At 41.8% G+C, this 14,187-nt stretch overlaps 2 protein-coding genes across 2 annotated transcripts in view; both read right to left on the bottom strand.

Annotated features, from left to right (window-relative positions):
• Positions 1–5,531, bottom strand: part of ZC3H11A (zinc finger CCCH-type containing 11A) — a 43,872-nt gene extending 38,341 nt beyond the window's left edge. Inside the window, exon 1 of the mRNA XM_052653954.1 lies at positions 5,467–5,531. The gene's annotated coding sequence lies outside the window, so the exon portion shown is untranslated. The remainder of the gene's footprint in view (positions 1–5,466) is intronic.
• Positions 771–3,710, bottom strand: ZBED6 (zinc finger BED-type containing 6). Its single transcript, XM_052654115.1, has one exon. It carries the CDS (start codon positions 3,708–3,710, stop codon positions 771–773), a length of 2,940 nt encoding a protein of 979 aa, XP_052510075.1.
• Positions 5,532–14,187: the final 8,656 nt, after the last annotated feature.

The following is a 14,187-nucleotide window of genomic DNA, read 5'->3' as shown; positions in this document are numbered from 1 at the left end:
CTATATAATCTTTTATTGTTTTTACAATAAAAGTTAAATAGGGCAATTAAGAGACTAAAAATATCTTTTTCTAATTGTTTCCTAATGTTTCTGTTTCATATAGAACCAATCTTAAATATAAAGGGCAACTCTATCACACTTAAATTATAAAATTGACCAGTATGAGGAGGCAATTAGAAATTCCGAAGTATAAAACAATTTTGTGAACTTTTGTTTTTGCCAAGCTGTAAGTATGAGTCAGGGTTTTTAAAGAAATAGAAAAATAGTGGTTGGGCGGGGGAGGGAAGATGTATCAGTTTAGTCTGAAAGTAAAGTTGCTCAGCTCCATATGGCTTTGTGAACCCAGGGACTATACAGTCCTGCCTGCTCTCTATTTCACTGGTTTCAGAGCAATCAACCTTCCCAAGTTGAGAGAAATTTTAACTTAAAACCAATTACTAGTTCAATCTACCAGCCAGAAATAGCCTAAGGCCTTTCAATGCTGCACTCTATTTTTCTAATTAAAATATCTCTTTTCCCCTCTCAATTGGAACAAACAAAATTTCAGGTGATAGCTATACTGAATTACTACTATGAAATCTTTAAAGTTAATCTTTACTTTGTCGATACTGTATTACCTCTGAGGAATTTTCGGCCCTTTCTGTGTTTTCAGGTTTCCCCAGATAGTGCATAAAGAATAACTAGTATAACTACATGTAACAATTATAGCAATTAGGATACACTAACATAGCAGTAAGTTGCCCATTTTAAATGGAGAAAGGAAAAAGAAATTAAGATAATATTTCTTTTTCATTGCGTTGAATAACTTCATTCTCAGGATCCCAGCTTAGAACCAATGCAGAATAATCATAGTTAACATTTCTCAAGTTCATTTTCAGAAACATCAGCTGTTCTATATTATCAAAGTCCAGGCTCATGATCTGCTTTGGATGAAAGTGGCTATTTGCAGTAAAGACACATTCAGATTGCCAACTACACATGGGGCAGCTCAGATACTGAATAGCAACTTGGGTCAAAGCTGGCCATACGTTCACCTTCTTCTGCCAATAAAACAAAGGGTCATCATCCCCTGAGATCTCTGAATACTTCTCTTTGAAGTATTCATCCACCACTGCCATAGCAGAAGGAAACATGAAGCTTTTGCCTCCAATGGCAACAGTATCTGCAGCTGAACTATCAACAGATCCTGAAATGGAGGTGTCTTCTCTTATAGATGAGGTAAATGAATCAGCTCCTACTATAGCTGAGGGGCCAGAAGCTTCTGAAGTTGCAATATGGCAGACCTCTGGTGAAGATTCCATATAGTTACAAACTTCTTCTGCAAGGATCTGCTTATAAGTTTCCAAATCAGCACCTTGAGGAAAAAAGTCTCCCAAACTGTTTTTAAAGCAAGGATCTAACAAAGTAGCCAAGATACAGGGCTTGGATTTGAGCATGGCACTTAGTAGGGTGTCAGTTTCAAGTTTCAGAGATAAACTGTCTACCAGATTGAGGGCCTGAGTAATACCTCTGACTTGAAAATCTTCTCTGAGTTTCTGCAGGGAAAGGAGTAGATGATGGATGAGGGGTAGCACCTGATTCAATCCTATGGTCTTCACACTCACTTTCTGGGTGGCCTCCTCAAATGGTTTAAGAATATCACAAACATATGTCATTAGAGTCCACTGAAGGGAGGTGAGCACAACTCCACTGGCTCTACCAAGACTATGGTGAACTGAGTAGCAATGCTCCAAGAGCCATTTTAACATATAAAAGGTAGAAATCCAATGGCCAGCTTCATCTTGTTTCAAATTTTTCCATGGAAGTTGGTGATCATTTTGGAACTCTTGCAGTATCTGACGGGCCTTGACCGAATGACTAAAATGATGACAGGTTTTCCTGGCAGCCACTAACATGTTCTCAATGCTTTTGTGCTCACAGAAAAAGTCCTGAATGACTATATTTAAACAACGCAGGAAGCATGGCACGTGGGTAAAACCGCCATCTTTGACTGCGTGTACTACACTAGAAGAACTGTCAGAAACAATGAAGCTAGGGATGAGGAAATTAGGAGAAAGCCACAGACCAATCTGGTCATTTAATTCTTGTAAAATGTTGGTTATCAAACAGTTTTTGGCTAAACCTGTTACACAAAGAACTGCCCACCTTCTAAAGTTGGGGATCCTGCCATTATTGAAAGAAGGTGTAGTTTCCAAAGAGACCCAATGTACTGTCACAATGAAATAGTCAGTGGATGGGTCATGGGTCCATATGTCCACAGTCAGGTGAATCTTTTGGGTCTGAACATTCTCCAAAGTTAAGAAAATTTTTTCTCTGACAGAATCGTATAATCGAGGTACAGCCTTAGTGAAAAAGAAAGTTTCAGACGGTAACCTATAGTCAGGGGCCACAATCTGCAGGAACCTCTGAAAGGCTGGGGTTGAGAAATAGTTGTAAGGATGCATATCTTCCACAATCATTTGAATAACTGCCTGACTTATTTGACTTGAAGTTGAATTCTCACAGTATGCTGTTTCTTGCTCTTGTGCATGCATTTGAGTGTCTTGCTCTGCAACAGGAGTAGGACTCTCAGATCTTCTATTTTCAACCTCTAATACAGGAGGTTCATCTGAATCAGAGTCACTAAGGTGCTCAGCTGCATCTTGGCCGCCTGCAGACTTCTCTCCATGCAAAGTGTCACTCAAGAGATCATTTCTCTCAGTTTCAGCTTCATCTAATCCATTTCCAACTGCACCACTGTCTTTGTTGGCAACTGCCCAATGGATGGGATGAGTGGCCTGCAGGTGTCGTTGAAGTGTTGAAGTTCCTAGATGAGAACCTGGCCTACCCCGGCTCACACTTCGTTTACATATATTACACACAGCTCTTGAGATGTGCTGAGGATCAGTATAGAAAAAATTCCAAACTGCAGATGTCTTGGCTCTTGTTCCAGGAATTAAGGCATGCTTGACAATGTTACTTTTAATGAGAAATCTCCCTCTTTGTGCCCTCAGGGCATCAGATACTGATTTATCACGTTTCTTACCCATTCCATTATCTAATGGATCAGCAGGGATATATTCAAAGCTTCCACTGCTTCCAGCAGAAGAGGGAGATAAAGGTGCATCCAGAGGAAAATCTTCCTCCCCACTTGTAACTCCAAATTTGTTGGCCCTTGTCCAGTGAGGTGAATGCCTTGCCTGCAGATGTCGTTGAAGAGTAGATGTCCCGAGATGGCTACCTGGTTTACCCCTACTAACACTTTTTTCACAGAGGTTACAAATAGCCCTCCAGGTATACTGCGGGTCCACGTGAAAGAAGTGCCACACAATGGAGGTCTTGGCTCTGGTACTAGGTAAATAGATCTGTTTTTCTATATTGCTTTCAAAGAGACTTTCTTCATCCTGCTCAGGGGCACTAGAAGCTAACAAAGTAGGGGCATCTGCAACTGGCCTCCCAGATACCAAATCCTTACTAAACTTTTTCGCAAGGATCAGTTTCTTTCGTCGCCTTTTCCCCTTAATTCGCAAACCCTTCTTTCTTTTCTTTTTAGTGGGCAATTCTGCCTCTTTATCCATTCCTTCTGCTACCATCTTTCCCTCTACCACATCTTCTTCATCTGTATTAGAAGTAATAGGAACACACCCCAGAATCCCAGCACCACTAAAAGTGCTACGTCTTCTACCAGGAGAAAGTGAGGAAACTGGTACACTTAAGGTACATACACTCATCCTTTTTAAGTCTCCAAAATTCGCACCAGAATCTGTTAGTGAGTTTACTCCTCAAACATATACACAGCTGTTCCTCTCTACTTGCATTACCTTTTCTCCAATTTCTATGGGGAGTCAAATTCCCTTTGGACCAATGACTTCCAAGCCAGGTTATTTTTGGAGGAAAAATGACAGCAATGGAGAACATTCCCAAACTTTTTCATGGAGGGCTTTAAGATCCCTTCCAACTTTCTGAGTTCTGAATTCAAATAGTCCAATTTATTCATGTTTACAGAAAAACAACTGAGGCCCACTTTCCCAGTGTAATAAAGTTGATAAGTAGCAGCTAGAAACCAGGTCTTTTAAATCTCAGGTCCATGTTCTTTCTATTTCATCAAAAACTAAACCTGCTTGAAATGTCTTCAGCTTTTAAAATATGTTTGTTTTTTTTAATGCTGCCTCATGATAGCAACATCAATTTCCCCTAATTCTCAATGAAGTTAATTATTTTCCGTAAATTTCATTTAAACAAAAACATAGTGCATCATTCAACATTCACCATCTAGGACTGCAATTTGGCAATACAACTCAAAACGTCATTTCTGGAAAGTTAAATCAGACTCCACATACTGGTCATTAACAGCAAAATGCTATTTGAGCCCTTTCAACTCTAAAACAGTAACAGTAACACAGTTCTTTTAAAAATATGGGCAGCAAAAAAAAAAAAAGCTTTGAGAGTAAAACTTTAAAATTTTACTCACAAGCTATTTTTCAATTTATTTTTCGTATCAAGAGTTAATCCATGCTTGGTTTTCAGACATGTTTAGACTGGAGAAGCTGTACAGCCTATAAATGAGTAACTCCTAAGTTGGACTCTATATAAGCAGCAAAAAATGAAATACTAGCTTTAAACCATTCTCATGCCTTCTTGGTTGATCCCTCCCCTTCCCCCAGTACCTACACACATTTATCCTAAAAATCATCGCTATCACTAGTTCAGCCTCCTTCTCAAGGTCCAGAACCAAGGGCTGGAAGATGTCAACAATATGAGCCTTCCCCATAGGAATCCGCACCGATTATGGGCGTTTAGGGGGTGTTCTTCATTACGTTTCATCAATCCCACAAGGAGAACGGAAGTGTCCCTGTTGTTCTTGATTCCGATGCTGAGGGCTGGGGGTGGGAAGTGTAATTAAGGTACGGAAGGGGTGTAGGATACCGGAATAAGGTCGGTGGCTTTCTGTGTGTGGAGTTTGAGAAAATCTCCCAAGTAGTGGGGCCCTAGAGAGGAATGAGAGTAAGTAAAATCAGCTCCTAGCACTCAATCCGATTTACGTAGCAGGGGTCCGCTAAACTAGGGAAACTCTTGCCCCCGAAGAAACCAATTTAGTGTCAACTCTCCTCTGGAGGTAGGGTAACAAGTCGGCTTGCAGGGGCCGCTCCGGGATCCCAGTTTCGCCAACACCGGATGTGGGGGAGGGGAAGAAGGGTGGGAAAGGAGCAGGCGCCGTGGGGGTGGGGGAAGCGAGGCGGGGGCGGGGTGGGGGCAGGGTGGACGGGAACTGGAAGCGGGAACCTGCGGCCCCCAGCCCGCCCTGGCGACGGCGGCCGCTGGAAGGTGGAGGAGGGGGTCGTTACCGCAAGACCTAAGGACCCGCTCTGACTTTCCGGGCTAGGCCGCGACCCAGGGGCGAGGGGAGGCCGCGGCCACTCCCCTCGCCCTCTCCCCCACCTCCCCGGCCCCAAGCCACCCGGGAAGCAAAAAAACGGGTTTAGTTACCAGAGAACAGAAACTTTACCGAACCGTCGACACTATCCCCGACTCCCGCTTGCTGCCACGTCTTTCTTCTTTCTTAGCCGCTGCCGCCCGCCGTCTTCTCAGCAGCAACACCAGCAGAAATCCAAGACTGCCAGAGTCAAAGATGGCGCCCGGCTACAGGCTCAGCTCTAAGACCCTGCCAGTAAAAGTGCCAGCACGACGCAAGCCGCAAGGATTGTGGGAGATGTAGTTTCCTCTATGAGGCGATGCTTAAGATGGCCTCCCTGTTTGGGCGGGTCACGTGAGACGGGAGGCGCTAAGCCGCAGCATCCCTTATCTTTTAGAAGTTTTAGAAAGTTACAGGTTTCTTGAAACTGTCTTTTATTAAAGACAGATTTTTAAAATCAAATTAACATAATAAGCGAGAAAGCCGCGAGAGTTTTATCTAACCCGACAGTAGGCACTCAGTTTATTCTCACCAATGGGTTTGCTTAATGAATAAATCCAAATCCTGTGTAAATCTGATTTAGAAATAAAGTTTTTTTGCTAGCGATGTTGAAGAATTTGTGCGTTTATTTTTATTTGCAGAAGTGAAATGTGTTTGAAGGGAGTTTCTTTTATTAAAACAAATTTTCATATTGGAAAAAACAGTTCATGCTCATTAGAAAGTTGAGGGTTAAGATGTGAAAAGGAAATAACATCAGTTGCTTACCCATTTAATTATTAATATTAGCCTGTATTTTCCCATTGGAATATCTTTACCTTTTTTATTCGATTATAAAGGTATAATTTGTGAGGTTTTTTTTTAAGGTGATAATAGGGAAATATAAAAGTACAAAGTTTAAATCTCCATTAACCTCATTCCTGAGAAATAATCTCTCAGAATTTATCCTGTATTCTAACTTTTTTGAATGCAAATACATTTGAATATATTACACTAATATAGTAGGAAGCTAAGATCCCCCTAGGGTTATAGGCTCAACAGAACTTGCTTAGGATAACATTTTACTGAACTTGGATAAAGGATACCCTTTGATGGTAAAGCAGTTGAGACTCCAGGCACCTTTTATTTCCTCTTGGTCTTGTTCCTTCAGCTACCAGCTTAATGAGAGTCCCAGCCAGTCCAGGACTGGGCATGAATCAGGTCAGAAGGGTGTTGAGTCTCTTCACACTTGGACGTTTATCTGCTTTCAAAGTGAGAAGCCACAACATTAGAATCTCAGCCCCAATCACTCCCTTACATGACAATCCTCTGATTGCCATGTCAACCAGCCCTACAAGCAGGTTCTTGGTAACCAGTTTCTGTTCGTGCCTTAACACCTAGGGTTTTTCAGTTTAATAGAACACTTTCTAAACAGCTGAAGGGTTTTCCAGACTAGGGCTTTCAAGATGCAACCTGGTCTGATTAGTGTGCTATATACAGTGTTAAAAAAGAAGCAGGAGCCCCCAAATGGGGTCACTTATGCTAAGCACCACCAAGATTTAATACCTAAGGTAGTTTTGGCCTCTCCCAGGAGTGAGACATTTTAAACCAGTCTGAAATGTCTTGGTCTGCACTAGTGAGGCAATCTGCCTACCAAGATTCCACCCACCTTTCAAAGAAAAGGTAAACTTCCCCAAATAATCCACTTTAAACTTCCTTGTCCTACCCTCTTTCTGCCTGTAAAAAGCTTCTATTTCCTCTTAGCAAAACTTCCATTTTGTACAACTCTGTCCTTCTATTTGTCTTCTGTCTGGTTCATGAGTCGTTGAATAAAGTAAATTTCATCTTTAAATTTATTTAGTTCAAGTTTTGTTCTTTAACAATTGTTGTATTTCATCAAATCTAAGGTATCATTGATTATGTATTTTATTTTATAGACCTCTAAGAGAAAAAACTGCCAATTAAACTCTGATAGGCCATTGATCAGAGATGTTAAAATTTGGTAGTACGTGTGTGTATCTTAGAATGAATGAAATATAGTAATTTTAGGATAAGAACAGGCTACAACTATGCATATTGTTTTGCAACTTGCTTCCCCCACCCTCACCCCAGTCCCCCTTTACAATATATCTTGAATATCTTTTGATGGTCATCAATTCTTAGAGGCCTACCATATTCTTTTTTAGCAGCTCTGGTAACACAGTAAGTCTCTTTTGCGGTAAACTGCCCCAGTTCCTTTTTGATGGAAATAATCATGATTATTTAGTCTCACCCAAAGAGGGGAGGAAAAATAATGGAGTATTAGGGATACTTAAGGGGTCAGAAATTAAAACCTAGGGCAATTAGAAAGAAGGAGAACCCATCAAGAGATCCTCTGAAGTCCAGATGAGAACCCCCCACCCAACTCCATATATACAAACAGAATTATCAGGGGGTAAATGTGGGCCTGCCCTTGGTTTGTTAACAAGGGTTAAATTATCTAGACCAAAGGCACAAAGCCAGATTTTCTCTACTCACACCCACCCCCTCGATTCTAAATGAATTTCAATCTTTAGACCTCTTTAGTAAATAAAGACCTCTTTAGTAAATAATTGACGAAACATTTTACGGTGTCCAATGTCAGAGCAAAGGTTTTGTAGCTTAGCCCTCTGGGCTTCCCTGATAGCTCAGTTGGTAAAGGATCCGCCTGCAATGTAGGAGACCAGGGTTCAATTCCTGTGTTCGGAAGATCCCCTGGAGAAGGGATAGGCTACCCATTCCAGTATTGTTGGGCTTCCCTTGTGGCTCAGCTGGTAAAGAATCTGCCTGCAATGTGGGAGACCTGGGTTTGATCCCTGGGTTGGGAAGATCCCCTGGAGAAGGGAAAGGCTATGCATTCCAGTATTCTGGCCTAGAGAATTCCATGAACAGTCCATGGGTTTTGGACTGCAGAGTTGGACACGACTGTGAGAAAATTAGATTAAAAAGTGATTATTTGGGGCTTCCCTGGTGGCTCAGGGGTAGAGAATCCGCCCGCCAATGCAGGAGGCAGGGGTTCGATCCCTGATCCTGGAAGATCCCGCATACAATAGAGTAACTAGGCATGCACACCACAACTGTTGTGCTCCAGAGCCCAGGAACCACGGTTACGGAGCCCACGCACAGCAGCTAGTGAAGCCCTCACGCCCTATAGCCTGTGCTCCGCAACAAGAGAAGACGCCACAGTGAGAAGCCAGCACACGTCTAAAGAGTAGCCCTCCAATCGCCACAGCGAGAGAAACACCCTCACGGCAGGGAACACCCAGCGCAGCCAAAAAAAAAAAAGAATAAAATAGCAGTGAACATTTATTTAGACGAGGAACAATAAACTGCATATAAAAATTATCTTAAACCATATACACTACAAACTAAAAAAGTCATTTTTTAACCAATAAACTCTATAATCCTCTATAATAGATTTTTCTATATATTTGGCTACATAGTCTTTGATAGTCTTTTCATATGACAGTTTTGTAATATCTCCTATAAAGAGTATAAAAGTAGACCAGTCTTCCCTCTGGCATTTTGTTTTATTTTTTGCCTGGCTGGGTCTTCCTTGCTGCACAGGGGCTTTCTCTGGTTGCCACGAGTGGGGGCTACTCTCTGTTGCAGCGCGCGGGCTTCTCACTGTGGTGGCTCTTCCCATTGCAGAGCACAGGTTCTAGGCTCCTGGGCTGCAGTGGGTGCAGCACACAGGCTCAGGAGTTGTGGCTCGTGGGCTCTAGAGCATGGGCTCAGTATTTGTGACACTCGGACTTCGTTGCTCCACAGCATGTAGAATCTTCCTGGACCGGAAATCGACCTGTTCCCTGCATTGGCAGGTGGACTCTCATCTACTGCGCTACCAGGGAGCCCTCACTCTGGCGTTTTCAATAAAAGTAGTTTTATCCATGATAGTTTAGAAAAGTCTATTTCACAACTTACTGGTAAAATTGGTGACAATTTTAGATTGCTGTCAAATTTAGGGAAACTTCTATCAAGTTTCTTACATCTATAAGCACTAAAACTTTGTAGACTTAATATTGAATTACTTAATATAGTCTTGGCCAAGAGAGAACAATAATTTTTGGTAGATATATTAGTTATCTATTGCTATATATGTTATCCCTCAATTTGCTGACTTAAAACAACAAATATTTATCACCCCATGGCTTCTGTGGGTCAGGAATTCAGAAGCAGTTTAGCTGGGTGGTTCTGGCTCAGGTTTTCTCATAAAGTGGTGATCGGTTTGTCAGCCATCTGAAGACTTGACTGAGGCTAGAAGATCCATTTCAAAATTCTCTCATGTAACTGTTAACAGGGGACCTCAATCTTACCATAGGGACCTCTCTACCAGGCAGCTTATCTTATGGGCTTCTGGCTCCTTCCTGAGGGGGAGAGAAAGAAGGCGAGAAAGAGGGAGACTGAGACAGGAGGTGTAAGCTGCAATGGGTTTCCGGACCTAGCCTTGGAAGTGACATGCCACCACCTCTTCTGTATTCTATTGACCAACACTGACATAATGTGGGAGGGGAGTAGGGTGTGAATAACAGGCGACAGAGCTTATTATCTTGAATGCTTGCTATTGTATCATGTGTTAATGATCCTCCGTTAGAAATTTTTCACATATGGTGACTGGAAGATTTTTCCAAAAATTAACTTCTGATTACATAACTTTCAAACCTGTCTCTCCTCCACAATCTACATGCCACTTATATCAAGATGTGACCTCTGGTTCTACAACTATGGGCCATAACACCAAATGAGTCTGCATAGCAGGTAATAGAGATATTCTTGAAAGCCATTTCTACATTTACATGTGTGGCAATGACTCTAAGTGAAAATGACTGTATACCACATAAATACAGCTCAGAATTTTTGTATCCCAACTCAACTTCCTCTTAGCAGATCCCAGAAATGGCTAACAGGGGGAAGGTATTGGAGAGAGAGTCTGAGTGAAAGGATACAGGGATCTTAATCATTGCTATGAGAATACTTTACTTATAGAATTTTATAATGACTGTATGAGCACATTGCTAAGGCCTTGCCCAGAGCCTTGAAAAGGGGTTGTGCAAGGAAGTGGTCCTGAAGGTTAAAGTTGGTTAACTTCATGGTGAATCCTCCTTTCTTGGCATAGTGTTAGGATGTGTTGACTGTGGTGTCATACGATCAGGATTCAATCCTGTCCCTCCCCTGAATCTCTTATCAACTCTGTAGACTCTACAAGTTGGCAATAGCTCTCTGTTTGTACTTCCTACATTAGAGAATAAAATGGGAGAGAAACTACCATATAAGCGGTTCTGATCACCACTAGCCATCATCCTTGCTCTTTTTCTTCTTGCCTTTGAGTCTCAACCATCTGACCTGAGTGAGGAAATAAGAATCAACAGAGCCTCCTAGCCTGAAGCCTTGATAAGAGCCACAAATATCTGCTAACTGCAATGGATAAATTTCAAACCTCTTGCTCTAGCTGCAAGACCAGAGCTGGTATCACTGAAATCAACCTTTCTAGGACTGCCTTCCCCTGTTCACTCCCAGTGCTTTCTTGTTTCCAAGTACAGAATTTTTTCCTTGGAATTTGTTTTTGGAATGGGATAACTGTAGTTTTGTTGGGTGATGGGTTAGTTAAGAAAAGGCAGATTAGGTTCTCATTCCCATTTCAGTCAGTTCAGTTCAGTGCAGTCGCTCAGTCATGTCCGACTCTTTGCGACCCCATGAACCGCAGCACGCCAGGCCTCTCTCTCCATCACCAACTCCCAGAGTTCACTTAAACTCACGTCCGTCGAGTCCGTGATGCCATCCAGCCATCTCATCCTCGGTCGGCCCCTTCTCCTCCTGCCCCCAATCCCTCCCAGCATCAGAGTCTTTTCCAATGAGTCAACTCTTCGCATCAGGTGGCCAAAGTATTGGAGTTTCAACTTTAGCATCATTCCTTCCAAAGAAATCCCAGGGCTGATCTCCTTCAGAATGGACTGGTTGGACCTCCTTGCAGTCTAAGTTACCCTCAAGAGTCTTCTCCAACACCACAGTTCAAAAGCATCAATTCTTCAGCGCTCAGCTTTCTTCACAGTCCAACTCTCACATCCATATATGACCACTGGAAAAACCATAGCCTTGACTAGACAGACCTTTGTTGGCAAAGTAATGTCTCTGCTTCTGAATATGCTGTCTAGGTTAGTCATAACTTTCCTTCCAAGGAGTAAGTGTCTTTTAATTTCATGGCTGCAATCACCATCTGCAGTGAATTTGGAGCCCCCCAAAATAAAGTCTGACACTGTTTCCACTGTTTCCCCATCTATTTCCCATGAAGTGATGGGAGCCCATTTATCTTATACTAAATATTCTATGTTTAGGTTGCTATGCTAGGCATTGTGAGGAATCCCAAGTAGGCATAAAAGTTCTATGTGGAACTTTTCCAGGAAACATGAGAAATGTAAAGATAAATAATTGCCCTGTAGTGTACACCAAGTGTCCAGCTACAGTTGAGACTTGGGTTTATAAACTCAAATGTTTACATGAGTCAGGCACAAGTGTGTATGAGAATGATGAGCCAGGTATAAAAATAAAACTTGAGAATGCACACCCTAGCTGAAGGGCCCACTTTACATTCAACTCCAGTCCAGACTTGCCAGGAGAGAAGGCCTGATCTTTCCAAAAAAGCCAGAAATTCAGACTTTTTATGTGAAAACTTCTGATTACACTACTTAAAATGAAACAGACAAAAAAATCACTTCATGGCCTGGCTTGTCACTCTAGTTCTAGGAGAGTTAGAAAGGAACTGGGGATCATTGAAAAGCGTAGTGTTCCAGAAAATACTTTCTGGAGGTCTAAGCTGCACTTTAATTAGGACAGAACAAGAGGTAAGTGAAGACATTGTTAGCGGGATCCCTGAAGGAGCTAGGAGAGAAATTCAGCTGGGGAAGTCTACAGATTATAGGGAAAGACAGCATTGTAAACATAGCAAGATTATGGAGGGCCTTGAATGTTGGGAAGACATTTCAATGCTATTCCTTGGACCACAGGAATTCCTTGATAGCTTTGAAAGAGGGACAACAAAGCAGAGGATGGGGCATTTGCACTTAGGTTTCATAAAGCCTAAGCTAGTGTAATGTTCAGCAGGAGTGATGGCAGTGAGTCAATGGGAGCATCGAGCAGTGGTCCCGTACTGATCTTACCCATGACCACCTCTTGTCTGTTGTATCAAAAAAAAATTATTGAACTATAGTTGATTTACAATGTGGTTTTCATTTCTAGAGAACAGCAAAGAGTTCGCTTATCCATATACATACGTACTCTTTTTCATGTTCTTCTCCATTGCCGTTTACTAGAGGAGAGTGACATAGTTCCCTGCGCCGTGCAGCAGGACCTTGTTGTTTACCCATTTTATATGTAGTAGTCTGTATCTGCTAATCTGAAATTGCTAATTTACCCCTCCTCTACCGTCTTTTCTCTTTGGTTCCTGTAAGTTCGTTTTTTGTGTCTGTGAGTTTGTTTCTATTTCATAAATAATTTCATTTGTGTCATATTTTAGATTCCATATATGAGTGATATCATATGGTATTTGTCTTTCTTTTTGTAACTTGTTTCACTTCCGTACGTTAATCTCTAGTTTCACCCATGTTGCCGCAAATGGTATTATTTCATTCCTTTTTTACGGTTGAGTAGTATTCCAACACACACACACACACACATACCATCTTTTTGATCCACTCGTCTGTCAGTAGACATTTAAGATGTTTTCATGTCTTGGCTATTGTAAATAGTACTGCTATGAACATTGGGGTCCATGTATTTTTTCAAATTATAGTTTTCTCCAGATATATGCCCAGCAGTGGGATTGCTGGATCATATGGCTATTCTATTTTGAGTTTTTTAATGACCCTGCATGCTGTTTTCCATACTGGCTGCGACTTAAATTCCCAACAACAGTGTAGAAGAGTTCCCTTTTCTCCACACCTTCACCAGATTTGGTGATTTCTGGACTTTTTAATGATAGCCATTCTGACCAGTGTGATACGGTCTGAGTGTAATTTCTGACTCACTGTAGTTTTGATTTGCATTTCTCCAATAATTAGAGATGTTAAGCATCTCCTAATGTGCCTATTGCTTCCTAGTGGTAAAGTGGTGCTAGTGGTAAAGAACCCACCTGCCAATGCCAGAGGCATAGGAGATACGGGTTCAGTCCCTGGGTTGGGAGGGTCCCCTGGAGAAGGGCGTGGCAACTCACTCCAGTATTCTTGCCTGGAGAATCCCATGGACAGAGGAGCCTGGCGGGCTACAGTCCCTAGGGTTGCAAGGAGTCAGACATGACTAAACTGACACAGCACTTAGTAATGGGCCTACTGGTCGTTTGTATGTCTTCTTTGGGTAAGCGTCTGTTTTGGTCTTCTGAACACTTTTCAATTGGGCGTTTGCTTTTTTGTTATTGAGTTGTATGAATTGTTTGTATGTTTTGGGAATTAAGCCGTTGTCACTGGCATCATTCGCAAATATTTTCTCCCAGTCTGTATGTTGTCTTTTTGATTTGTTTATGGTTTCACTTGCTGTGCAAAAACTTGCAAGTTTGATTAGTTCTTTACTTTTGCTTTTATTTCTTTCCTTGGGAGACTGACCTAAGAAAACATTGATATGATTTATGTCAGAATGTTTTGCCTGTGCTCTCTTCTAGGAGTTTTATGGTATCATGTCTTTAAGCCATTTTGGGTTTATTTTTGTGTATAGTGTGAGGGTGTGTTCCCACTTCATTCATTCCCATGCAACTGTCCAACTTTGCAAACATCACTTGCTGAAGAGACTCTCTTCTCTCCACTGTATACCCTTGC

Source organism: Budorcas taxicolor, chromosome 16 (genome assembly GCF_023091745.1).
Source record: "Budorcas taxicolor isolate Tak-1 chromosome 16, Takin1.1, whole genome shotgun sequence".
NCBI lineage: Eukaryota > Metazoa > Chordata > Mammalia > Artiodactyla > Bovidae > Budorcas > Budorcas taxicolor.
The sequence above is the reverse complement of the archived record's forward strand: the minus strand, read 5'-3'. Positions and strand labels throughout refer to the sequence as shown.